At 36.7% G+C, this 27,237-nt stretch overlaps 2 protein-coding genes across 2 annotated transcripts in view; one reads left to right on the forward strand and one right to left on the reverse strand.

Annotated features, from left to right (window-relative positions):
* The window catches only part of mrps9 (mitochondrial ribosomal protein S9), a 47,782-nt gene extending 46,738 nt beyond the window's left edge, over positions 1–1,044 (forward strand). The window contains exon 11 of the mRNA XM_056459693.1: positions 696–1,044. Within this exon, the coding sequence (XP_056315668.1) occupies positions 696–787 (92 nt within the window). The 3' untranslated portion in view covers positions 788–1,044. The remainder of the gene's footprint in view (positions 1–695) is intronic.
* Positions 1,045–8,714: 7,670 nt separating this feature from the next.
* The window catches only part of tgfbrap1 (transforming growth factor, beta receptor associated protein 1), a 40,409-nt gene continuing 21,886 nt past the window's right edge, over positions 8,715–27,237 (reverse strand). Inside the window, exons 6-12 of the mRNA XM_056459694.1 lie at positions 25,207–25,548; positions 22,501–22,558; positions 19,444–19,587; positions 18,686–18,832; positions 18,432–18,591; positions 14,619–15,055; positions 8,715–10,265 (exon numbers count right to left, since the gene is read on the reverse strand). Of these exons, the coding sequence (XP_056315669.1) occupies positions 10,083–10,265; positions 14,619–15,055; positions 18,432–18,591; positions 18,686–18,832; positions 19,444–19,587; positions 22,501–22,558; positions 25,207–25,548 (1,471 nt within the window). The 3' untranslated portion in view covers positions 8,715–10,082. The remainder of the gene's footprint in view (positions 10,266–14,618; positions 15,056–18,431; positions 18,592–18,685; positions 18,833–19,443; positions 19,588–22,500; positions 22,559–25,206; positions 25,549–27,237) is intronic.

A 27,237-nucleotide genomic window follows, 5' to 3' on the forward strand; every position in this document is an offset into this window, starting at 1 on the left:
TTCGAACTGCAGCAAATCGTCTTGACCATGTCTACATGCCTAAATGCATTGAGTCGCTGGCATGTGATTGGCTGATTAGAAATTTGCATTAACGAGCAGTTGGACAACTGTACTTAATAAAGTGGCCGGTGAGTGTATATAAAGTATTATACACAGTTTGGTGGTAACTGATTTGAATTTAGCCTCTAAAAACACATCTAAAAATGTTTACATGTAGATTGCTGTAGCAAAGTAATGCTTTACGACTCTTGAGTATCCTTAGTAAATGGATGTTGCTTAATAACATCCATCAAAAATCACTCACCAGATATAGAAACTACACATGTTAAGCTTTCGAATGTTATATAGTTTGTCATGATTGCGTTGTGTTTAGACTACTATATTATGGTTTCAAATGGAATCGTCAATGGTCACACAGGATGTAAATGTGATTTAATCTATTACTCAATTTTGTTTACGCAACAAAAAGCTAAAAACTGTGTAAATATGTATTCAGACATCTTAGATCTTTCCAACGGTTTTTAGTTTACCATGATCAGATTAGGATTTAATTGCAAAAAGTGATAGTTAAGGGGTTAGTCAAGTCTAATTCACACATGTTGATGGAAACAGAAAGACTATTGTTTATAAGTTTGTGCACATTTAATAAACCTGTAGGGAAAAACTCATCTGTTTTTTTCTGATCATCTGAACAGCCGGTTTGCTGACCGCAGACCCCAGGATCAAGGAGAGGAAGAAGCCTGGACAGGAAAAAGCTCGCAAGAAGTTCACTTGGAAAAAGCGCTGAACAGGAAATTGTCAGTACAAGCACCACAACTTTATTGATTACTGGATTATTGGCTTATGCTCTGGACAACCATACACTGCTGATCTCAAACACAAATTAGCTGCACTGCATCAGTTCAATAAACATTGTTCTCTATTGGTTGATGCAATCAGGCATTGAGTTAAAAGGAAACCCTCTTTGTTTGTGTTAAAGTGTATAGTAATGCCGGTTTGAAAATGTTAATATGAACATCTTTCAATAAACACTTGTTTTTCATATTCCACTTGTTTTCTTTGGCTAAAATAAATGCAGCTGCTTAAAAAGGTTGTACATTTTATGATTTATTACAGAATTTCATGCCTTAAATGACTTAAAAGTAAAAGAAGTGTCTTAAAGTTTAAGAAATCCCCAAATTAAAGGGATAGTTCACTCAAAAATCAAATTTTACTCATCTTCAAGTGGTTTCAAAACTTCATTGCTTAATAAAAGAAGATTTTTTGAAGAATGTTGGATTCCGGTAGCCGGTAGGAAAAATAAAGTCCTATGGAAGTCAGTTGCTACATGTTTCCAAAATTCTTCCAAGTGGCTTCTTTTGTATTACAGTTTTGTACAGACGCTAGGACAAGTTTCTCAATACTTGGGTCACTTTTGCAAAACTCTTCACACTATTCTCCTAACAGACTTTTAGCTTGGCGAATTTCACATTCAAAATGCACCACAACTAAAAAAACACTTTATTCAGGTCTCAAATAAACTCATTCTTCCAGAACACTAGCAAAGGTTGACAGCCGACAAACACACTTTGTCACCCACAAAACAATGACCTAAAAAACACTAATATGTAACATTACACACACACATCTCTGTTTATAACTGCAATAGATATTGCTTATAACTGTAATATACAGTATGTTACTGGAATGAATCAGATATGATGCAGAATTCATCAATATTTTCTGTCGTTTATTCAAAATACAAGAATTTGTATACACACCATCCACTGATACAGACAAAATAGGGTATATGCTGATCTAGTGTGTTTCCCATACTGATAAGCTTCCGGTGACCTGTTATTGTGACTTTTTTTCCATTTTATACGGTTCCTTTTACAGCATCGATGTTGTAATGTAATTAAAATACAATCAGTTAAATAAACATTGGCATTCATTTAGTTGTTCAAGTGTAAAACGAGACAAAAAGCTGTTTACTCGCACGCGACCGTCAGAATCGGCAGGCTAGCGCAGAAGCTCCATTGAATATAATGGGGTATAATAAATGCTCATATAATAAAGACATGGTGGGGGAAAAGCAATTTAATGCAGTGCTTTTTGTACAATCTGAGACCCACTTTATATCAGACATCACTCAGCCAGTGGAGATTGCTGATTTTTAAAGAAAACTGACCTTAAATGGGCCGAATTTTGCATTGGCATACAGTTGACCGGAAGCGCTGAACACAGGTTACTGGCAAATTCAAAGTCCTATTAGCATGCTTCGGCATATACCCTATAGTAATGATAATCTACTCAGTGTTCTCCATTTGGCCACAGGTTCTCATCCACATCACATCTTCTGTCATCTAGGGCAATACGCCTAGGAAAGAATCTTCTGGCATGCCTGATCCATCCCTGGCAATCTTCTTCCTCTTTCAGCCACTTCTCTATTTCTGGCTGGGTCCATGTTTACATCACAATACAAATTCAGCAGTAGTCTCCTTTTGTAATGAAACCGAAAGGCCCAATCCCAATTCTATTTTTGTTCCCATTGCCCTTGGCCCTTACAACCGAGGGTTCAGGGGAAGTGCTTCAAAATTTACCCCTAAGAATTGGGACAGCACTACAGCACCTGCACACATCGTCATATGTCATCACGATCTCTTGCTTCATATGAGATCAGACGATCGCGACTGCTTTAGTTATTCCAGTTGTGCTATTTATCTCTTTATCTGCATTTACACAGTGGCTATATTCATTTATGTAAACACACCAAAACAACATTAACAATATAGCAGACACAGTAAAAAGCTCATTGACAGCCACTAGACATTACTGACAGGGTACTCAAGTGTCATTGAATGTCAGAATGTTGTGGGACTGCTGTACAGGAGTTATGATTAGGGATAAATCATGAAATTTGGCGGTTCTTATTTTAGCATTTTTTTTTAAAACATGACGGTAAAACATGAACGCAGTTATGAATATATTAAAACATGTGCTTGTTTGTTGTAAAAATTCGTAAAAATGACAAAAATACTAATTTGTCAATCTCCTTACTTCCGGGTGCAGCTGTGGATGGTGTATTCTGGGAAATTTTCTTACTCCTTGGTTTCGAGTGTGGTCCTGAAAATTCTTCGTTTGAAGGGGTGTAGACCCCTTCCCCTTAGCCCTACGCCTTCAAGCTAAAGAGAATTGGGACACCACTACCCCTTCACGTGCACGCGCAAAACAAGGGGGAAGGGGAAGAGCTAAAAGGGGTAGAATTGGGATTGGGTAGATGTTCATCTACAGTGAGAATCAGCTGTGGCTGCTTAAACTGCATTTTTAGATGTGAAATATGTTTCAATAAAATATTGCTGTTGAATTGTGCTGTCTTATTCAGTTTTGAATTATGTTATTGTTTTGAACAGAAGTTTAACACTTTTGAAAACCTTAAGCATGTGCAAAATGTCCTGAACGTACAATGATTTTTGGCAGTTGTTGCGTCTGAATGAGAAAAGAATTGTTGAAATTTGACACGTAGTCATTGAATGCATTTTATGCCAAAACAATAATAATTGATCCTCAGTTTTGCCCACATAGACTTCTGTTGTGCTCACTGTGTGAAGAGTTTTGCAGTAGTGACCTAAGTATTGAGAAATGTGTCCTAGTGTCTGTAAAAAAAAAAAAAACTAGATAGTGAAACTAAATTCTAACAGGGACAGGGTTGGAACACGTGAAGGGCGATTTTTGGGTGAGCTAAAAAAAAATATACACATATAATTTTTTCCTCTTAAACCATTGCATAGTTTTGGGAGCAAAGTTATTTAGATCGTAAGAAAATTTGTATTAAATAAGTAATATTACTGAAACTTTGAATTGTTGTTAGTTCATTGTGTGCTCATTATAAATTTACATTTAGACAACATACTGACAGGTTGTTACGTGATATCGATATGTTGGTTGTAGGAGTTTAACCACCTCAGAATTGTGAATAGTCAAATGGCGACTACAGTGGAGATAAAAAAATAAAAAATAAAACAGAACAATTCAAGAGCTCAGATGCAAAAACCTCTAACTGCCATCAGGAATTTTCTTTAACAATGATTTTATTTTTATTTTTGAGCCTCTTGTTTCTGTTCAGTTATTTCATGTTAAAAGTGATGAAAAAAAAAATCTTTGCCATAAAAGAGAAATTACTGAATCAAGACAAAGGAGCCTGAGAAAAAGGCTAATATTAGAAGAAAATTTCAGATGGCACTTAGATGTTTTTGCATCTAAACTCTTCAATTGAAGAATGCCTTTTTAGAATGTTGATATTACTGTTGATCACCATGCTTGTTCTGACTCACTTTTAGCGTATATGAACACAGAGCACACACATCATCACTATTCACTCACAGGACTTTCATTCAGGTTTAGGTCAGGACTCTGGGCTGTCCATTTCAGATTTTTTCAGTTTTCAGCTTCAAAGTACAACCCCTTTGGCTTTGGGACAGATCTCCTTGTCCTGCATGAAAATTGCTGGCTGATTTGATGGCAGGAACCACAGAAGAAGCTTCTCATAAACATTTGCTTTCACTATAAAACCCCAAACCAAGATATTTGTTCCATAAACAAACAAGAGCAATCCGCCAACATAAAAAAGGTAAAGCGCATCCATTTAAGCATAGGCTTGTTTATTAAAATGGACGTCTTTACATACTGTACATTCCACCCACACTGGCGTAGATTTACAAAGCAACCAACAGTTATTAATACAATATGTACACACCAGAATCTATGTATATTTATAGTTATAAAATAAATGAATATAAAGAGATGTAGCAGTGTAGAGGATTTACAGTTGCTCAAGCTCAAAGTTTACAGTCTCATTTTAGACAGTTAAGGGGAGGAACGATTCGGTTCGCATGGATGACAAATAAAAAATTAAGAGAAATGCGTCAGCAATTCAAAAGCAAAGACCCAATAGCCCGCGCAGACACACACACACACACACTTCACTACACAGGCATCGCGTCAGATGCACGACCCGAGATGTTGTGTACAACAAACATTTAACTCGCTTGGATTTAACTTACCATCATCCTCGCAGGTTTAACCATTCCTTTGAACACTTCCCAGCGTTCTCAGGTTCCATCCGAAATCGTTTAAAGTATAAATAGGCAGTGTTTATTCTGTGCTTTTCGCCTCGTTTTCACTCAACTTATTGCGTTTTTAAAAACCCCTACAATTTCAATTTTTCACCTTTTGTTTTTATAGTATTCTCAGGCAAATCCTTCAGCATCAGTTTGCTATCTTCCTTCTCCTAAAATCAAATTAATCGCTAATGTTATCATGATAAAACATGTTTTGATCATTAAAATCGTAGCTTAGCATTCTTATGACATGAGGATTCATGTCCACGTCAATACATGCATATGAGAAACGAACAGTTGACGTAGTACGTGCAACTTTAGCATTTAGCTATAACGTACACAAACACAGCACAGCCTGAGTTGGTTTGTTTGACGTGGAAACCGTTTTAAACTGGAGCTCACTTTGTATCTTAAACTCTGATTCAGAGGGAAATATTACACCAAATTAGCTTGGAAAGGAAGTAAATGGCACACACAAATATATCTTATGTTGTGCTCATTAATCATAGACTATTATTGAAGAACTAATACTGTGATGTTTTCCTGACTGTTGACCGGACTGTTGAATGTAGATATTCTGGGAAATCTTCAATTTTCATCTCGAAAAAGCACAACTAAGTGGTTTAAAAGAGCTGATCAAATTATGAATATCATTTGTTTTATTCAAGCAGCTCTCCCACAAATATAAAATGAACGATGACTATCACTTAAGGCTGGAAGCTGTCATTCCCCGAACACAGAGCAAGCAACTTTGGTGTTTGTTTCATGAAAGCTATTGACTGGCTTAATATAGCATGGACTAGTTTTTACTCATTCTGCTTATAGGAAACAGTCAAGACACTGAGTGTTTTGATTTTAAAGGGATAGTTCATCAAAAATATATATAATTTGCTGTTAATTTATTCACGTTAGCACACGAGTAGAAGATTTTGAGCTTCAACTGCGGCCTTTGGAGAGTCATGAACTCCGGTTTACTATATAAACTTTGGGAGCCTAAAATCTAAATAAATACAGGCAAAATAAATTAATCCAAAACTTTCTACCATGAAGGTAGCTAGCCAGTTTGCACCAATCCTGGGTTTTAGGGAACGACATTAACCGTTATGCACTGTTCAAATGTACTACCCTTTTGTTTTGTTAGGAATGAAAACATCCACTGAAACTGCTGTAAAAATGCAGATTAATATTTTACATTATTATTTTTGCATAAATCTGTTAATCAACCTCAGTCCGGATTAAAACTACTAAATCAGGGGTACCCAAATTCAGTGCTGGAGGGCCGGTGTCCTGCATATTTTAGTTCCACCCCAATTAAACATACCTGAACCAGCTCATCAAGCTGTTTCTAGGTATACTAAAACTTCCAGGTCAAGTTGCGGTCACACTGGAGTTTTCCCCCCATAGACTTCCATTCATACGCACGCGAATGCGTCAGACCGGAAACACAAGGAAATCGCATCACTTGACTGCGTGAGAACAATCGAGGATCAAAATACGACCTCTCTGGACAGAAATTTAAAACATGGAGCAACCGCTCGCTTTTTTTAATGTCTAATAATTTTGTTTAATCCTGCCCCTTTTCGCAGCGCCGCACAACAGAATTTCGCAAGCTCAAACTCTAGTGTGACCGCAGCTTAAGTGTGTTGAAGTTGGAGCTAAACTATGCAGGACACCGGCCCTCCAGGACTGAGTTTGGACACCCCTGTACTAAATTGTTTAGAAAATTATAGGATTTTTACTCTTTAATTGCCAAGTTCACAAGTAATGTCATTGTTTCGGTGAAAAAAAAACACAAAATATCTAAATATTTAAATATAAAAACTAATTGTGGACTGGATTTTTTTTCCCCATTTATCACAGTCTTGGACATGTGAATGATTAGAAACAACATTGGCTCTGATGCGTTGTTAGATTTTCATCTTTTCTCCCTAATTTACTGTTGGTTTTTGCCTCATTGACTTCCATTATAACCTCATTTGATGATGCATTTTGTTTACTCCATGTAGTTCTGAGAGCTGAGATGCATATTTTGATTTTTTCAGACACATCAAAGTAAGGGCACAAAGGTCACTCACACACACTTTAATTTGCCGTTATACTCCATATAAAATCAAGAAACTAAGGGTGCTTTCACACCTAGACCTTTGTGTCGGAACCTGGCGCGTTTCCCCAGTTAGCACGGTTGGTTTGACATACGTGAATCCAGCAATCGCGCTCGGATCCGTGCCAAAACAATCGGTCCAAGATCGCCTGAATGAGGTGGTCTTGGCTCGATTGAAAGGAACTCTATAATGACCGATTGTAGTAAGAAAGCAATACCAGGCTATTCACCTTATTCTCCGCGTACGAGTGGGCGCAGCCATTTGAATAATTTTTAAACGTTAGAAACAGCTCGTTTTGCTGCTTGGTGTTGAAAACTGATATTTTCTTTATTATATTATTCTACTTTGTCTGTATTGACATGAACACACCGTTTTCTGTTGTTTAATATTCCTAGTCATTTCTCCCACAGGCAGCTGAATCGGAAGTTCTAAAACATTTGCAAAAACGCGCGCACTTCCGCATTGAAGAATAAGGTCAATATCACAGTGTATTATGGATATGTAATAAACATATATACGGCTATATGTAGAGAGAATTATGAGTAGTGTGGGATGTTATTCCTACCGGTAAATGTGTGTTTCATGTCAAATACAAAAGTGAAAGCATGTTAACTATTAAGAGCTGTTTATCCATTAGGAAAATTGACTGAACAGCAGTCTTGGTTTATGTTATCTCTCTCTTACGTAAAGCCTGTAATGCATACGCTAACATGAGAACGTCTTACCTCTGATTTATATTTGGTGATAATATCAGCGCAGCTTTTCACTTATTATGTATAAAATAAGGACGCAAGACAGCTGAGTGGGAAAAATAAAGCCTGGAACTCCGACCAATGTGAGGAGAATTTACTCGCACGTTACTTGTTTTAGCTCTTTGGTCCATTTAGAAACTCTGCCATGTGAAAGCGAACCGCACCAAGAACAAAGAGCAACACTAACAATTTTAATCCCTATTTCGGAACAAAAGAATTGATCCACAGGTGTGAAAGCACCCTAAGCTTATTTTTAGTCCTATCTAAAGTGTTAATGGAGATCTGAACTGATGATGAGCAGTAAAAATGACAGATTCGACCTCTTCCCAACAGGGAAAACCACCAAAAATCAAAATTGCATAATTATATGGTGTCATTGTTTTGTAATCAAAAAAATGTGGTTATAATGGAAGTCAATAGGGCAAAAACAGCCACCAACAGTAAATTAGGGAGAGAAAATACAAAAGGCAATGTTGTTTCACATGTTCAAGACTTTGATAAAAGGTTAAAAAAAAAAATCCAGTCCACAATTACTTTTTATGTCACTGTTTTTTTTTTTCTTGTTTTTTTTCAGCAAATCAGTTACATAATTTATGAATTTGGCAATTAAAGAGTTAAAGTCCTGTAATTTTCTAAACAATTAAGTAGTTTTGAACAGGACTGGAGTTGATTAACAGATTTATGCTAAAAATATTTATCTGATGCATTTTTACAGCAGTGTAACTAAAGTGGATATTTTCCTCCCTAACATAACAAAAGGGTAGTACATTTTTAAAAAAATTTAAAGCATTTTCTCAAAATATGTATCAAAATAGGATTTGTCACAAAAATCATTCTGCTAGCTGAAACACGGAGAAAGTTATGGCCAAATTAAGACTCAAAATCACCCCAGAGCGGATGAAAACATCCCCAAGTGTACATAAAGGTTATTCACTCTTCGTTGCCATGGTATGTTGAAACAGGTAAGCTAAGCTACCTTCATGATACCTAAAAACTCAGAATTGGCACAAACTAAACAGAAACTTAACTGGCTAAACCGTTAATCTAGCTTAATGGTACAAGCTTCCGTAAAAAATGCTGGGTTCCACACAATCGATTTGTGTTGGGACAACATGAAGGAATTAAAGTAACTTATTAGATTTTTCAAATTTAAGTGGATTGAACATAAGTTGTTGGAAGAAAATGCTCAGAAATTTCAAATAGGTAGTTTGAACAAACAACAAACGCAATTTTTTGAGTGTGTGTTATCAAATGAAAATCAATCTGTGCAAGACACACAACATGATTAACAAAATTATTAACTTTAGTCAGTCCGATTGGCTTTTGCCTGCGATGAAAGTGATGCTAACCAACTATTTACTTCCATTTTATGAATCACCTTAGACCATACTTTCCACTGAAAACCTTCATTTAAGGGGATAGAAGATGAAAACGATAACATTTACTCACTAGCTCCAAACATGTAAGAATTTCTATCCTCTACTGAACGCCATAAACTGAAGAATGTTGGAAAAATCAGCCACTGGCCAACACTCTTCACAACACTTTGTTTGGCGTCCAAAGAAAAAGAATTTTACAAAGGTTTAGAATCTCTTAAGTGTGAGTAAATGAGAAAAAAAAAGTTTTTTGGGGGTGAACTATGCGTTTACCGTCCTACCACTGAATTTAAAAAAGAAAATCTACATCCTAGATAACCTGAAGGTGAGTAAATTAACCTCAAATTTGAACTTCTGGGAAACTATCCCTTTACACAGTTTTGCAAACAACATTTACCACAGACATCACCCATTTAAAAGCAAAGAGAATTTCAAGAAAGCCATTGAACAGTCATCATAAGGCAATGCTAATAAGATCAACCAAGAGACGGTCAAGTTTTTTAGATTTTTTTTCTCTCATTTCTTCATTAAAATCTCATATCCATTGTCAGTGTTTTCTATACACAGAGGGATTATGGAATAAATAGCATCTCATTCACCCGAACACCCGTTAGTTGAGCGAATCCGTCACGCACAGGGAAAGCAGGTGGCACCAGAAGCTCTCGTTCGGGATCTGAGCAGGTGCCCTAAGCATTATGTGCCATACGGGTGCAATGCCAGCATCCATCGACTGCCTCACAGTGCTGTTCAACTTCATGTGTGGTTGCTGTGGTGGGCATTTTCGTGTGGCAAGTCCAGGGCTTTCTTAGCGACACAGTTAATGTGGACGGGCGTCCCACCAGGCAAGCAGGCGCAGTCGGGCTCACTGAAGGTGTTGTGGCACAGCTGGCATCCCTTCTTTTCAGACACTAATACTGGGCCGCCTCGATACTTCAGCTGCACAACACAGAACACAGTGCTTAGAGTGTTAATGAAACGTCTTTAATGCTAGGTTCACACCAAGGCTAAGGCTGCATTCAATCACATACTTCCATACTATATAGTAGGCTAAAACAGTACGGAAGCCAAGTAAAAAGTAATTTGTTGGAATTCATAGTAATGGAAAAACACTATGCAAGAAGTACCTGGATGACCTACTACTTTCGGTGAGATTCTAAAGTGCGCATCCGATGGACACTGTGCTATCCTATGATGCTATGCTAGAAAATTCATGAATGGGAGTAAAGCAACGCAACTGAAGCGAGTAGGTCATGTGATAACGACAAATGGTGGATGTAGTACATTCAAGTTCCATTCATAATACTCACATACATATTATAGAGAGCGTACTTTTTTTAACGGTTGTGTCGAATCACACAGTTGATACGTGATTGGTACGGATCACAACTCACGGTTCGGAACACACATGGCCCGCGGATTATTGCATTTTTTTTTTTTACTGGTAGATTAATTCTAAATTTGTCACAATCACAAAGAGATCGCCTCTCACATCATTCAAAACGCATGTATGAAAGCATTTAGGCTTTCCTGTAAAATATAATGATGACGGAAGAAGTCGTGGTTGGTTATTCGGGACGTGATGGGTTTCTTAGGTTATTAAAGGTGTTTTCTGTCACTACTTGTTTAGTCTGCATTAATGCATTCAGTGTAAGCTGCACGATGAATCATTAAAAGATCGGGATCTCAACATCCAGGCAAAATAAACTATAAATGATGCTGATTTGCATACATTTATTAATCTTTCGAATTGCTGCATTCAAATCTGAAAGCGCAAAAACCAAGAAAGAGAGTCTTTAGTCTAGGATTGGGCGATGTCAACCAATTTGGCATCGTACGATGTCTAATATGAAACATCGCAATGGACAATGGTGTGTGACGGTGTAATTAGTTATTTATGAATAATTAATTCCTAATGAATTAATTAATTGTATCCTACCGTTTCAACTACCTGCATGGTCTTTGTTTTACCTATAACCAATTCATAAATAAATAAAGATAAGTTACATGCAAATCACCACCTGTCAATCACTTTTTCCACAGGACTCTGGCATGAGGCAGAGTTATCCATGTCGTTATAATGACGTCGAAAAACTTACACGCGTGAAAGCGAAAGATTGAAGCAGTGTACTGACGCTTTATTTCAGCGGTACAGTGTGGAAGGAGGGCTTTTCAGAAATGCTCGGTGAAACGAAAGTTTGGATGTAGATCGTTTTCGTTCTAAAATGCCATTTTAAAGCGAAGACATATTAGTGTAAACGGGGGTTATGTGTATTTTTTGCTAGTGGATGACGGGGACAGGGTGGAGGATCACAATGCCGGCTCAGTATCGGGATGTCTATCGGCCATCTACCATGGACGATGGCATCGTCTATTGACCCAACCCTACTTTAGTCTTTTGAGTTAGTTATGAAGTTACAAACAGTCAAATAACACAGAAGTACTGGGATAACAGTCTATAGTTTAGATATAACCACTGATGTCTATGGTAAAGATTAAAATCACTGTCATATGCGTTTAACAATGCTCAAAATTTAAAGTTATAGGCAGCGTTTACATTATTTAACCAATAGGTGGCGACAACCAGCCATCAAAAACACGCCCCTGAATAATTCTTCAAAAATGACACATCTAGCAATGAAACATGAATTTTTATGAGTAAATGACTGAATCATTTATTGAAAATGAGACAAAAAAAATTAATGTGTTATACAAATTATAATGTTAGATTTCTACATTTAACGTTATCAACAACAGTAGAAGTAACAGTGAATTTTTCACAGTACTGAATATTTTACAATTTATTTTTATTTAGCTGATTATTTCTTCATTTTATTTTTTAATAAAAGTACAGGTTCTACGTTCTGTTTGTTAAAACCAAAAGTGTCTTGCAGTACTGTTTTTGTAATAAATAGACAGCAAATTACACTGGTCTCCTCCCCTTTTCGACTGATCCCAAAAATAGTCCAATCCGTGACTAAAAAAACAATATGTGATCCAAACTGTGAGATTTGCGATCCGTTACACTATAGAGTTGTAGGCGATTTCGAATTATGCTACAGTGAAAGGAATCCCACATTCCGGTCAAAATACCTAATCATCAGTCCTTTTAGACACGCAGTTTTGTGGGGAAGTGGTCTGAACAGATTCGCTTGTTTGTTACAGCAAGCCGCATCTTTTGGCGTCATCTATATGGCTATGTTCATTTTGACAGTTGAAGAAACTCAATCACAGTTCATCACATTATATATTGTGTCCCTACAGTGTTATCCTCTAGTTTTTGCTCAGGCTTTGTCTCTGTTATTCTAGTGTTTGTAGTTGCATGCTCTGGTTATCGAAACACCCATAAAGGAGATTTGTGTCATGCCAATCTTTGTGTAGGCAAAGTAGCAAACTATAAATTATGTTTTAAATGTAATTAAGAGTTTAAGCAACAACAGTAATGCAACAGGTCACTTCAGATTGTGTTGCTGGTTTGAAATATGTCATTCATTTAATTGCGAGTTTTCGAGTAGTGTTGTCACGATACTGAATTTCGGTACCAATTGGTACTGAAATTTTAAAAACGTTAATTTCCTGCTAACGTTGTTGAGCGAGCTCTTAAACATCGCTGATTTGCCATTATGTTCACGTGCTCAACAGAAATAAATGTGATTGGCTGTGAAGGGTCATCCGTTCACTGCTGTTCACAGAGTGCAAACACAGATACAGGAACACTGGAGAGCTTTAAAGCCACAAAAGATCAGCTGGTCTGACTATGAGCTAACAAACTAATGATCTTTTAATGAATCGGCTGATCTTCACAGGTTTAAAACGCTCCAGTGTTCCCTGTATCTGTGTTTGCACTCCGTGAACAAAAGTGAAAAGCGGTGAACTGATGACCTTCACAGCCAATCACAGTCATTTCTGTTGAGCATGTCAACACAATGGCAAATAAGCAGTGTTTAAGAATGTGCTCAACAGTGCTTAAATGTTAGTGGGAAATGGACATTTTTAAAATTTCAGTACCAATTGGTACCTAAAGCAGCACGGTGGTTAGCACTGTAGCCTCACAACAAGGTTGCTGGAGTCCCGGCTGGGCCAGTTGGCATTTCTTTGTGGAGTTTGCATGTTCTCCCTGTGTTGGCTCGGGTTACCTCCGGGTGCTCCGGGTTCCCCCACAGTCCAAAGACATGCGCTATAGGTGAATTGGGTCAACAAAAATGGCCAGAGTGTATGAGTGTGTGTGAGAATGCAAAAGTGTATGGGCGTTTCCCAGTACTGGGTTGCGGCTGGAAGGGCATCCACTGTGTAAAACATATGCTGGAATAGTTGGCGGTTCATTCCACTGTGGTGACCTCTGATAAATCAGAGACTAAGCCAAAGGAAAATGAATGGATGAATGGATTGGTACCGTAATTCAGTATCATGACAACACTATTTTCGAGATTTCCGAATTCCCCCGTTCATTTCGATAGGACTTTGAACCTGAAATACAGCGACACTAGCTCTTGTTTACTTGCGGGAAGACGATATTTAAGTGGACTCTGTGTCTTTTGCCACTTCCCTGTGAAAATGTAAATCTTTTTGCATGTTTTAATAGACTTTGTATGTGACTTTCATATTTACTCACGTGAATATATGGTGTGAACCCAGATTAAAAGTGTCTTTTTATGCTGGAACTACCAGAATTCTACTACTGGCCATAGCAGTCATTCTAACTATTCATTTAAGACTGTACCGAATTGAATTTGTCACTTCATATTTGCATTTGAAGTTTCTACTGGAATGTTCTAGAATCTGAAATGTTGTTATGGCTTTTGTTCTCTTTCTTTTCTGCTTTGGCACCATCTACATTGTAAAAAGCACTATAGATATAAAGATGAATTAAAATTGAACTACATGCTGCTGTAGATTACAGATCTAAACAGTGCAAATACACCTATATATATATATATATATATATATATATATATATATATATATATATATATATATATATATAATTTTTTTTTTGTTGAATTATTTTAGGTTTTTTTCACCTTTATTTGGAAAGGACAGTAGAGGTTACAGACAGGAAGGTATTGGGAGCAGACAGAGGGAAAGGGTCGGCAAAGGACCTCGAGCCGGGAATCAAACTCGGGTCGCCGAGAGCACCATGGTGCTATATGTCAGCGCACTAAACCACTAGGCTATTGGCGCCGACCGCCGATATTTTTTTTATTAAATTATATTATGAAATATTAATTAGCAATTTTTAATAAATCACGTTTTTAAATAAGTACTCAAAAAAAAAAAATCTTTGGAACTCACCCTGTCATGCAGAAGCTGGAGGTTTTGTGCTCGAGCCAATCCCAGTGCGACCTGTGAAGTGCATCGTGCGTGAACAGTGGCCCTCATGGCCCCGCACAGAAAAGGACGGAGTAACGGCAGAGACCAGTCTTCTGGGAGAAGCTTTAACACACGCGCTGCGTCAAACACTTCAGCGTGTCGGTTAAGCAAGTCAACGGCAGCTACTGTTTGTGCTCCTCCAGGTACATCCGGGTCCAAGTAAACACTCAAGAGTTGGTGGAAAAGGTTCTGACGGTAGGAGGAGTCCTGAGATGCAGAAGCCCAAGAGCAGTACTCCTCAGCCTTAGAAGAGTCTTTCAGCTGGTGCACTAGTAAGTGTAAAGCCTTGTCATGTTCCTCTAACTTCCCATGTAGTGTCGCTCGCTCGAGTAGCAGCAGCTCAGAGTCTTGAATTTTACCTACAGGCACACAAGCAGATGTTACTGAAAGCATACTGCGGCTCTTAAATGACAGTTCATCTACAGTTGAAGTCAGAATTATTTAACCCCCTGAATTATTAGCATAATTCAAAAACTGAATTAATATGGATTTACACACATTTACTCAAGTAAATAATCTGAATTAATGATGGGCTAAAATCTGCGGAATTCTGCGCACGCAGATTCCGTGTGGGCCTACTCATTTATAATAACTGATTTATTTTATCTTTGCCATGATGACAGTAAATAATATTCGACTAGATTTTTTTAAGACACTTCTATACAGCTTAAAGTGACTTTTAAAGGCTTAACTAGGTTAATTAGGTTAACTAGGCAGGATAGTGCAATTAAGCTAGTTATTGTATAACGATGGTTTGTTCAGTAGACCAGTTTTTCCCAACCCTGTTCCTGGAGGCACACCAACAGTACATATTTTGGATGTCTCCCTTTTCTGACCCATTAACTTCAGGTGTTGGAGTCTCTTCTGATGTTATGATAAGTTGATTCAGGTGTGTTCGATTAGGGAGAGGTTGAAAATGTGTACTGTTGGTGTGCCTTCAGGAACAGGGTTGGGAAACACTGCAGTAGACTATCGAAAAAATATATAGCTTAAAGGGGCTAATAATAATTATTTACTTTTATTCTAGCCGAAATAAAACAAATAAGACTTTCTTCAGAAGAAAAAATATGATTAGACAAACTGAAAATTTCCTTTCTCTGTTAAACATAATTTGGGAAATATTTGAAAAAGAAAAAAAATTCAAAGGGTAATAATTCTGAATAATTCTGCTACAAAAAAAGGCAACTGAAATTAAATGATTCAATTAAATGTTGTAACTGAATCAGACTTTAAAATGTAAATACTGTCACTTAACATACAGTACATCTGAGATCTACGAACATAATAGAGGCAGGAGCAGCTCTACTAGTGTATTCAACATAGTGTATTCAACATTGAACTCCAGTGTGGTATAAATGCAATTGTTTATGCTTCTACTGTAATAATTATAAAATGTTAAAAATGATACTACATTCAATAATAAATATGATTCAAAGCAACATTTTCGAGTTTTTTTTTTTTTTAAATATTATCGAAGAAATGAAGAAATTCCCCTTGGTAAATTTAATGTAATACCGTTTGGTATATATTCAGCCCACAGCCCTCAATCAAGTTTGGTTTGTGGCCCTTTATAGGAAAAAGTTTGGGCACCCCTGATCTACATCTACACGAGTTTCTTTTTTCTGTAGAACACAAAAGAAGATATTTTGACGAATGTTGATAGCTTTAGTAGAAGAAAATTATATTTAGATATAATTATATATTAGAATTAATTCAAAAGGGTTTTTGAAATGCATCATAATAGGCTCTTTTCACAAGACGCGTTTAACAACACGTGGTTGCCAACTGAAGCAAAGCAGGTCAGTGCCCGGTCAGTACCTAGATGGGAGACCACATGGACAAGCTAGGTTGCTGCTGGTTAATGAGAACTGCAGGGGGCTCTCAACCTGTGGTCTGTGTGGGTCCTAACACCCCAGTATATTAATGGGGACTCTATACTGCTCAGTGAGCGCCGTCTTTTGCATGAGACGTTAATCTGAGGTCCCGACACTGTGATTGTTAAAAATCTCAAATTTGCCCACTGGCCTCTGTCCATCATGACCTCCTAACCATCCCCATATCATAATTGGTTTCATCACTCGGTCTCCTCGACACCAATCAGCTGGTGTGTAGTGTACGGTCTGGTGCAATATGGTTGCTGTCGTGTTGTCCAGGTGAATGCTGCACACTGGTGGTGGATGAGGAGATTCCCCCCATGTGTAAAGCGCTTTAAGTGGCTTTGATTTGAAAAGCGCTGTATAAATGTAAGGAATTACTTGATTTTGGCCAGATTTTGTTCGAAATGATGTAATTTCAGTTCATTCTTCAATTTAGTTCTAACACTCTAATGCAGAGCTCATGCACATTTAACCATTTAAAAAAGAAAAATACCTCATTGCAAACAAAAACAACAACAAAAAACACAGATAATCATTAGTATCATTGCAATAACAAATTTATGGAAACTCTAATGCTGTATTTACACCAGATGCGGTATGCGCGGATAAATCACGTTATTTACACATAAATAGACGTGAACATTTTTAGTTCACTCACTTCATTCGCGCGTCAAATTCACTTCACAACAGATGTGGATTCGCGTTCATGGGCAGGGCTTCTGTCTGCCCGGTGACTCTAGCTTCGTTGCTAAATGGCTAACATGGATTTTATTGAGAGAATAGCTGTGTTTATGTGCTTTAGGAAGGCTGAAAAACAGCATCCTTTTGTTTGGAGCCGTGTCTGAGTCTACAAGATCCATTCAGAGGTGCACCCAGCTCTGTGAGCTAATAAATTTCTCCAGAAAATATACCTGGATGATGGAGGCTTTCAGTGCTGCTTTCAACTGAGCCGAGCCCAGTTTGATGAACTATTGCCCAGTGTCAGCAGGAATAATTCCCCCCGGGACACCAACAACAGGCGCTACGTCATAAGCACGCCTCTACTCTTGATTTGTTAACACGGCATGTCCACTGAATTTCAGATTTTCAACTCGAGCAATTCGTGCTGCGAAACGCACGTTAAGTGTGTCACTCGCGCAAAATGCTCAACTCATGCTCCTTCATTCGCGCTGCCTCATTTGCATGTATTGTGCCACAGGATGTCTATTCGTGTCTTTGCATTGACTTGAACATGTAAATCACTCGCGCTTGACGCTTCTTCCGCATCTGGTTTGAACGCAGCATAAGACCAATACAATTTTTGCATAAATCAACAACTAGAAAAGTAAGAAAAATGGCAGGGTTATGGATCTGATCAGTTATAGGCATGGGACGATAACCATTTTCAAGGTATACCACGGTTTGGAAAAGTCAAGGTTTTAAAACCGCCAAATATTTCTGCTATACCAATCCTAAGGTATGTGTATGTTTTTTTTTGTTTGTTTGTTTGTTTGTTTGTTTGTTTGTTTGGACAACAGTATCTTCAGCAGAAAAGATATCCTGAGATGCCGTCTTAAATTGTAAAGTGAGTGTTTTTTAAACAAATATAGACAGCAAAAGTCAAAGATTCTATTAATTTATTTATCCTGACATGTTTACTGCTCCAAAACATTTCAAATGTCTCTCAAAATAAAATATATTGTGTTCATGGGGGAAAAAGTTTTTGGTTTTTACCCAGACATTTAAAAAGAATATATACCGGCTCATGCCTAATCAGATAAAATGAAAATAAATGAAAAATTAAATGCTTTGTATTTATTATTATTAAGTTTTTTTTAACATATAGTCTATTAGAGAGGCAAAAACAACTGGAACCTACCTAGTAGTAACTGGACTCTATACAGATTAGACTCTTTCAGCAACCGTTGTAGTTTCTGACGGGCAGCCGACAGCTGTTCCTCAGAGGTTGAAGGCCGTGCGATCAAACCCAGCACTCTCTCTGCATACAGAACAGCCAGATGTGTGTGATACTTCTCTTTCTGTAATAAAAGAAACAAAAAATTTAAAGAGTTGGAAAACCTTTAACAATAGCACAGCACTGAACTAAGGAATGTAGATGTTTCACTCTCTTACCTGAAGTTTATTTTCTAGCACAAGGTGTTCTAGATAGAGCAGAAGGGCTTGACTGTGCTTCTGCAAATATGTAATCACATCATCTGCATTCAGCTGGCCCCTCCTCCCTTCTGAGGTAGGCCTTTTAGTGAAGATCTGGACGCCAATCTATAGGTGATTCAGAATATAGATAATCAGTTATGAAGTCTTTTCTATCTGCTTGTTAAAGGAACACTTTTTTGGATAGACAAATTTTACTAGACATATTTTACTAGGTTTATAGACTTTTTTATTATACACATTCTGGGATAATAATCAAGGAACTTTGCTGCTGTACCATGGCCTAGACAATAGCAACTTTTGATTTTCTATCGGTCAAGATACACAGTGTAACTACAGAAAAGTTCCTATTTTCCTTTAAATAGGAAATTTTTGAGTGAGATGCTAATGGTCTAATCTGATTCAATGATCAATGCTAAGCTAAGCTAAAAGTGAACCCGCCAGACCTGAAGATCAGCTAAGTATATTCAAAATGGTAAAACTTGACTGTTTAACTCTAGGAGATTTGTAAAATTATCCTTTTACCCCCAAAAAATGTAGTTTTCCTTTGAAGTACACTGAGACTTTAGTACTATTTGTTGTTATTTTTTGGCATCTGACAGAGCGTTTGGACCCAGAAAAATGTGTTGCATGACATCAGACTTAACAAGCGGATTGGTAAGTGTTAGATCTCTCTCTCTCATTAAAGCAGTTTGCTATAGTGAGGATGACGTACACACCTTTTGATCTTTCTGTAGTGCCCAGTCTGCATGCCTCCACACAAGGTCAAGGTTGGAGCAAAAACTAAGAAAATCCACAACATATTCAAACAGATCTGGTCGCGTTGAATCTTGGAGATCTCCATTGACAATTTTAACCCACATCTACGAGAAAGGACAAAAAATATTACTCTTAGTCAACCATTAGCTTGTAGATCACATCAAGCTGTAAAGTTACTATACCCAACTGCATCTTTAAAACTAAAAAAAAAAAAAATCCAATTCAAACACTCAACAACTTGCACGTTTATTGCCTCAAAAATATTTGACCCCCATTTAAGAATAATACACTCAAACAACACCAAACACCAAAAAAAAAATAAATAAAAATAAATAAAGGTTCTCATTTGAGCAGTGATGAACTCTATGAACCCACTAATAATGGGGGTTTACTGAGAGTGCCCCAATGGTAAATAACTGAATAAGTGTCAACTATTTTATCTGATTTATGGATCAGTTTTATACAGTGCATCCAGAAAGTATTCAGAGCACTTAACTTTTTCCACATGTTTTTATGTTACAGCCTTATTCCAAAATGAATTGAATTCATTTATTTCCTCAACATTCTACACACAATATCACATAATGACAATGTGGAAAAGATTTTTGGAAATTGTTGCAAATTTATTAAAAATAAAAAAGCTGAAAAATCACACGTGCATACGTATTCACAGCCTTTGCTGTGAAGCTCTAAATTGAGCTCAGGTACATTCTGTTTCCACTGATCATTTTTGAGATGTTTCAGCAGCTTAATTGGAGTCCACCTGTGGTCAATTCTGCTGATTGGACATGATTTGAAAAGGCGTACACCTGTCTATATAAGGACCCAGATTTGACAGTGCATGTCAAAGCACAAACCTTGCATGAAGACAAAGGAATTGTCTGTAGACCTCCGAGACAGGATTGTCTCGAGGCACAAGGATAGGGAAGGTTACAGAAAAATTTCTGCTGCTCTGAAAGTTCCACTGAGCACAGTGGCCTCGACCAACCGTAGGTGGAAGATGTTTAGAACCACCAGGACTCTTGAGTGATCGGAGGACAAGGGCCTTAGTCAGGGAGGTGATCAATAACCCGATGGTCACTCTGTCTGAGCTCCAGCGTTCTTCTGTGGAGAGAGGAGAACCTTACAGAAGGACAACCATCTATGCAGTAATCCACCAATCAGGCCTGTATGGTAGAGTGGCTTGACTGAAGCCACTTCCCGTCTGGAACCATAAGACCATAAGAAACAAAATTCTCTGGTCTGATGAGATTAAAATGGAACTCTTTGGAGTGAATGCCAGGTGTCACGTTTGGAGAAAACCAGGCTAATACCATCCCTACAGTGAAGCATGGTGGTGGCAGCATCATGCTGTGGGGATGTTTTTCAGCAGCAGGAACTGGAAGACTAGTCAGGATAGAGGAAAAGATGAATCCAGTAATGAACAGAGACATCCTGAATGAAAACCTGCTTCAGAGTGTTCTTGACCTCAGACTGGGGTGACGGTTCATCTTCCAGCAGGAAACGACCCAAAGCACACGCCAAAATATCGATGGAGTGGCTTCACAACAACTCGGTGAATGTCCTTGAGTATCCCTGCCAGAGCCCAGACCTAAATCCTATTCAACATCTCTGGAGAGATCTGAGAATGACTGTACACCGTTGCTTCCCATCCAACCTGATAGAGCTTGAGAGGTACTGCAAAGAGGAATAGGCAAAAATTCCCAAAGACAGGTGTGCCAGGCTTGTGGCATCATATTCAAAAAGACTTGAGGCTGTAATTTCTGCCAAAGGTGCATCAACAAAGTATCGAGCAAAGGCTATGAATACATATGTACAAGTGATTTTTCAGGTTTCTTATTTTTAATAAATTTGCAAAAATTTCAAAAAATCTTTTTTCACATTGTCATTATGGGGCATCATGTGTAGAATTTTGAGGAAATAAATGAAATTAATCCATTTGGAATAAACCTGAAACATAAAAAATGTGGAAAAAGTGAAGAGCTATGAATACTTTCCAAATGCATTGTACATTTGTGGAAATGTCAATGAGACATTTGTAAATCTGAAATGAATAATGGTAATATACGATCTAACCGGTGTAATCAGTTGATCCCTCCATAGAACTATTGAACAACGTCTGAAAATGTATACACATTTTGCAGAAATATTTTTCATGGTATTAAATTATTAACTAACTGCATTTGACTGTATTATATTTCAGTAAAATGTTTGCTGAACAGACAGAAGTTGCTCTGAAGGATGTTTCGAATAGTTCACAAAATCAAAACTGAATAATTTCACGAAGCAATTGGTTTGACTGATTCAAAGCTTTAAAAAGCTTAATTTCTCCTAAAATTACCTACTTGTTTAATTACTACTAAAAACCGATTAACAAAATTTATCATTCAACAAAATATACATATACAAAATAAGCAATTTTATCCCATCAGTCTAACTGGAAAAGATATACACCATGCAGGAAGATTAATGGCCAATACACAGCCATTTATAGACTACAAGTCTCAACCCACAAGTCTCAACCCGTATTTGCTTTAGATTAGCTGATTCTGCAGTGTGTGTTTGTTCCAAATCTGAAAGAAAAACCTCATTAAATTATTAGTGGACATTTTCTACAATTTTTTTGTGTGCTTGAATGCAAGTAGTATTCAAATGCAACTTTTAAATTACATTATATACATGCACCATTCGATGATTGGGGTTCATCAAGTCTCTTAAATAACAAAATAACAGTAATATTAAGCATAGATGCATTATATTTATACAAATTGACAATAAGGACAAGTATTCACCTTTGTAATCAAAGCAAAAAAATAAGAATGCAACCATTTTAAAATTATACAAATATAAACCTGTGTGAACCTATGAATGATTTCTTTTGAGGTAATCAAAAACATGCCATGGATTAATAGCTGAAATTGCATTTATCCACAAAATTGTGACATTTTATAATCCATCGTAAACTTAAATAGCTTGTCACAAAATGTTCATACAACCAATTATCAATCTCATCCAACCTGTAAAGCAGCACCATCTTGTCCATTGTAGTGATATAAAAGACCAAGAGCATAATACCTAGGGAAACACACACAAGATTAAAAGTTAAATCACACACATCAGGCATCTGCTGCCATGGCCATTTAAAACGGAGACCATGGATAATTTACAAAAGGATTGTTAACAAATATATATAGTTGAAGAGAGTTGAATTAGTCAGAATTAGTTATTTGTTTTGGCTGGAATAAAAGCAGTTTTTAATTTTTTAAACACCATTTTAAGGACAAAATTATTAGCCCCTTTAAGCTATTTCTTTTTCGATAGTCTACAGAACAAACCATCGTTTTACAATAACTTGCCTAATTACCCTAACGTACCTAATTAACCAAGTTAAGCCTTTAAATGTCACTTTAAATTATAGAAGTGTCTTGAAAATTATCTAGTAAAATATTATTTACTGTCATCATGGCAAAGATAAAATAAATCAGTTATTAGAGATGAGTTATTAAAACTATTATATTTAGAAATGTATTAAAAAAATATTTCTGTTAAACAGAAATTGGGGGCTAATAATTAACAGGCGGGCTAATAATTCTGACTTCAACTATATATATTTGTAGTACCGAGATTTGATCTTTTTGCTTGATTTAATTTTATCATTATAAACAAAAAAATGAAAAAGACACACACACACACACCTGTCAACATAATACCTGTCAACATTGGGATGTGAAAATAAGCGTTTATGCTCATTTAAGTCACAATTAGTTAGGCAGATATATTTACATATTATTGTGTGTATCTGTGTATGAATACTGAAAAACACCATGAAAAACACTGACAATAAGCATGAGTGAAAATCAGAGTCTAAATATGAACGCTACATGCCACCTTACAATACCTGACTTATTCATAAATGAAGGATTGAAGAGATTTTTTTTTTGCTTTAAACACATCTCTAATGTACTTCTATGAACACTGGTGGCAGTGCTTGTGCAAGCTGAGGGTGACTGACACGTAAGTGACTGATCGCCATGGAAACATAGACGTCATTTATAGACTATCTTGTCTCTTTGAATTTTAAATCATTCTGATACTCCTATATGCTGCTCCAAGAAAACCTCAACATATTGTGAACACAACTGTTCAGTGAAAAAAAGTTCACTCCATGCCCTTCACATTCTACGCACTTGAATGGTCTCATAAAGAGACGTTTCTTAAAAAACAACACTATGTGATACTTTGTGAATGAAATATACTCTTGACCAAAACAAATATTTTTGATTTAGATTTCATTTAATTTTAAAGTGTTAACCAAAGTTAAATTGAGGAAAAACTACTAATTTTAGCTGGAACAAATTATTTTTTTAGGTTGGTTCCAAGTATTATTTTTTTTAGTGTTTAGTACATAAGATTACTAAAATAACGGTTTTGGAATATTCTTGGAACAATGATATAAAGAAAATGGTAAGGACATCAATATAAGGTTGATGAAATGTTCTAATAATGTTTTAAACAGGATTCTGAGGACACAAATAACACTGAAATATATGTTATGAAAACTTTTCAAAAATTGTTATTATAACCAAAAAAATTACATTAATTCTTAGTCAAAATAAAACGAATGGTTTGAATGGTTAAAAAACTGACCAAATAATTATGTTATTCAGCTTAAGGGGGACATTTTAGAACACAAAATTATGAGTCGAGTAATTATTCTGTAATAACCCCATTCAAACATAGACATCATATATAGAATATCTTGTCACTTTGAATTTTAAATCAATCTGCATTTATACATGTTGCTCCAAAAAAAAAAAAAAAAAACTCGACATATTGTGAACACAACTGTTCAGTAAAAAAAAAAAACTTAAAATGAATGCATTTTTTTTTTTAAGTGTATATGGTGAAGGGGTGGTCAAGTTCACATCCCCTGCACTTGAATAGTTGTGTCTTATGATGAGATGGTGTTAATTTCTTGAAAAACAACACTAGATCAAAAAATATTTTTGATTTAGATTTAATTACATTTTAAAGTTTGAACCAAAATTAAATTGAGAAAAACTTCAAATTTTAGCATTTCGATTTCTTTTTAGATTTCTATTTCAGTGTGTTAGTACATAAGATTATTAAAATAATGGTTTTGGAACAATCCTGTAATATTGATAAAAAATGCTAAGAACATCAATATAAGGTTGAAGAAATGTTCTAATAACGTATTAAAAAGGATTCTGATGACATTAACATAACATGACACTGAAATGTTACGAAAATTAAAAATTGTTGTTATAACCAATCAAATTACATTAATACATAGTCAAAATAAAATGAATTGTTTGAACATTCTAAGAACTGACAAACAATAACATTATTTAACGAGAACATTAAGGGTAAGTTGAGTACTTCTTCGGTAATAACCCTATTTAAACGTAGAAGTCATATATACACTATCTTTGTCTCTTTGAATTTTAAATCATTCTGTATTCATAATTGCTCCAAAAAACCTTGACAAATTGTGAACACAACAGGAAAAAAAATTCAAATAAATTTATGTTGTTTTTTTAAGTGTATGTGGGGTGGTCAGTTCACATCCCTTGCACGTTCTATGCACAAACAGTTGTCTAGCAAAAAGAGATGGTGTTAGTTTCTTGAAAAACAAACTGCCAACACTAGATGGACTGCTTTATTCAATGGCTACCGAAAGACAAATAAAAGCGAGTACCCACTTGTGATGCTTCTCCAGCCAGGGGGCACTGTCTGCCAGGAGACAAGCATTTTCGGAGACCAGCAGGTCCAGAAGACTCTCATGGCTGGTCTCTGCGTACAGCTTTAACAATGCAGTGTCTACATCTTCGTGAAACCCATTAGCGCTGTCACAGCTGCGAACCTCGTGCAGGTAGCTGATGAGGAAACGCTTGAAGCGATGTACTTTCTCCTGGTCGCCTTGCGTCAGGTGGTTCAAATCGGCAAACTCGTGAAGTGGCGGATGGCACCGTGTGAAGGAAGAAGAGGCAGGTAGGAGAAGCGGATAAAGAGAGATCAGCTCCCGTACGTCAAGCTGTCCCTTCCTGAGATAGGCATCAGACAAAGCAGATTTTCTTAGAAACTTGCATTGTTGTCTATAATTACAACTATTTTTTTGTCATGTAAATTTTAAGTCATGCAAGTATTTTAAGTCATGTTAAACTGACATAAATTATAAACATAAGATGAAAACTTATATAACTGAAACTTGACATCCTACCAACATAATGAAATAAGTTTAGGTCATGTAATTAAATTACAATATATTATAATTTAATATAATATTATATAAAAACGGGTAAGACTTTTGTAATCCACCGGTCCTACAGTACCCATCCTTTCTCAGCTGGGATCGCACTCATAGCATTTCGATAGCTGGCCTCCGTCACACTCACCCCCCTAAACCTCACTCCCATACCGGACGAGTCTCCACATGCAACCCACCGTTCCTACTGCACCCAACCCGTTTAGAGCTCAAATCAAACCAGCAATTCTTTGTATGGGAGTCAGGTGCTCTAACAAGGAGGCTAAAGACAATGGCATCTAGCGTCTGTCCCAAGAGCACCTTTTGAGGTCAGAGGAGTGAGGTTTTCCTTATAGCACTTCGCTAACTGGCCTCCGTTACACTCACCCCCCTAAACCTCACTCCCATTCCGGACGAGCCCCAACATGCAACCCACCGGTCCTACTGCACCCATCCCATTCTGAGCTGGGATCGAACTGGCAATTCTTAGCATACAAATCAGTTGCTCCAACAAGAAGGCTAAAGACAATGGCCTCTAGTGTCTGTACCTAGAGCACCTTTTGGGGTCAGAGGAGTGAGGTTTTCCTTAAAGCACTTTGCTGGCTGGCTTCCATTACAGTCACCCCCCTAAACCTCACTCCCATCCCGGACGAGCCCCCACGTGTAACCCACCGTTCCTACTGCACCCAACCCGTTTAAAGCTTCGATCAAACCAGCGATTCTTTGTATGGGAGTCAGGTGCTCTAACAAGGAGGCTAAAGACAATGACCTCTAGTGCCAGTCCCAAGAGCACCTTTTGAGGTCAGAAGAGTGAGGTTTTCCTTATAGCACTTCGCTAGCTGGTCTCCGTTACACTCTATAATATGAGTCTATTGGTGTTGATGCAATAACATTCAAATTAGCAATTACAATTGCATATTTGCAATTTTATAGCAATAAAAACATTATTGTAAAAAAATATATATAATAATGTCCATTAATGATAATTAACAGATACAAGATAATAGTGTATTAGTGATGTTTTGTGCATTAGCAAATGTTCCAACTACATCACAGGTGTCAAAATCTAGTTCCTGGAGGGCCGCAGCTCTGCATAGTTTAGTTCCAACCCTGCTTCAACATACTTTCATTCAGGTTTCAAACAAAGTTGAAGGACTCAATTAGTTTTTTCAGGCGTGTTTAATTAGGGTTTGATTTTATTTATTATTATAATCATATTCTAGCTAACCCAGTTAACTATGTAAAGAAATGCTAAGTAGTAGTAACCTTATTGTAAAGTAATAAAAAAAATTACAAAACTACAAAAACTAAAACAGAAAATATTGCAAAAAAGACAGAAAGAAACATTAGTGAAACCTGTCCATTTGCTTCAATTAAGTCCCCATTTTAATAGAAGTTTATGCTTTTTTTTTTTCCATTTTAATTCATTCCAGGTGCATCTTCGAAATATTGCTAGCAATCTGTGATTCAAATGGATGAATATTTCTTT

Source organism: Danio aesculapii, chromosome 6 (assembly GCF_903798145.1).
Source record: "Danio aesculapii chromosome 6, fDanAes4.1, whole genome shotgun sequence".
Classification (NCBI taxonomy): domain Eukaryota; kingdom Metazoa; phylum Chordata; class Actinopteri; order Cypriniformes; family Danionidae; genus Danio; species Danio aesculapii.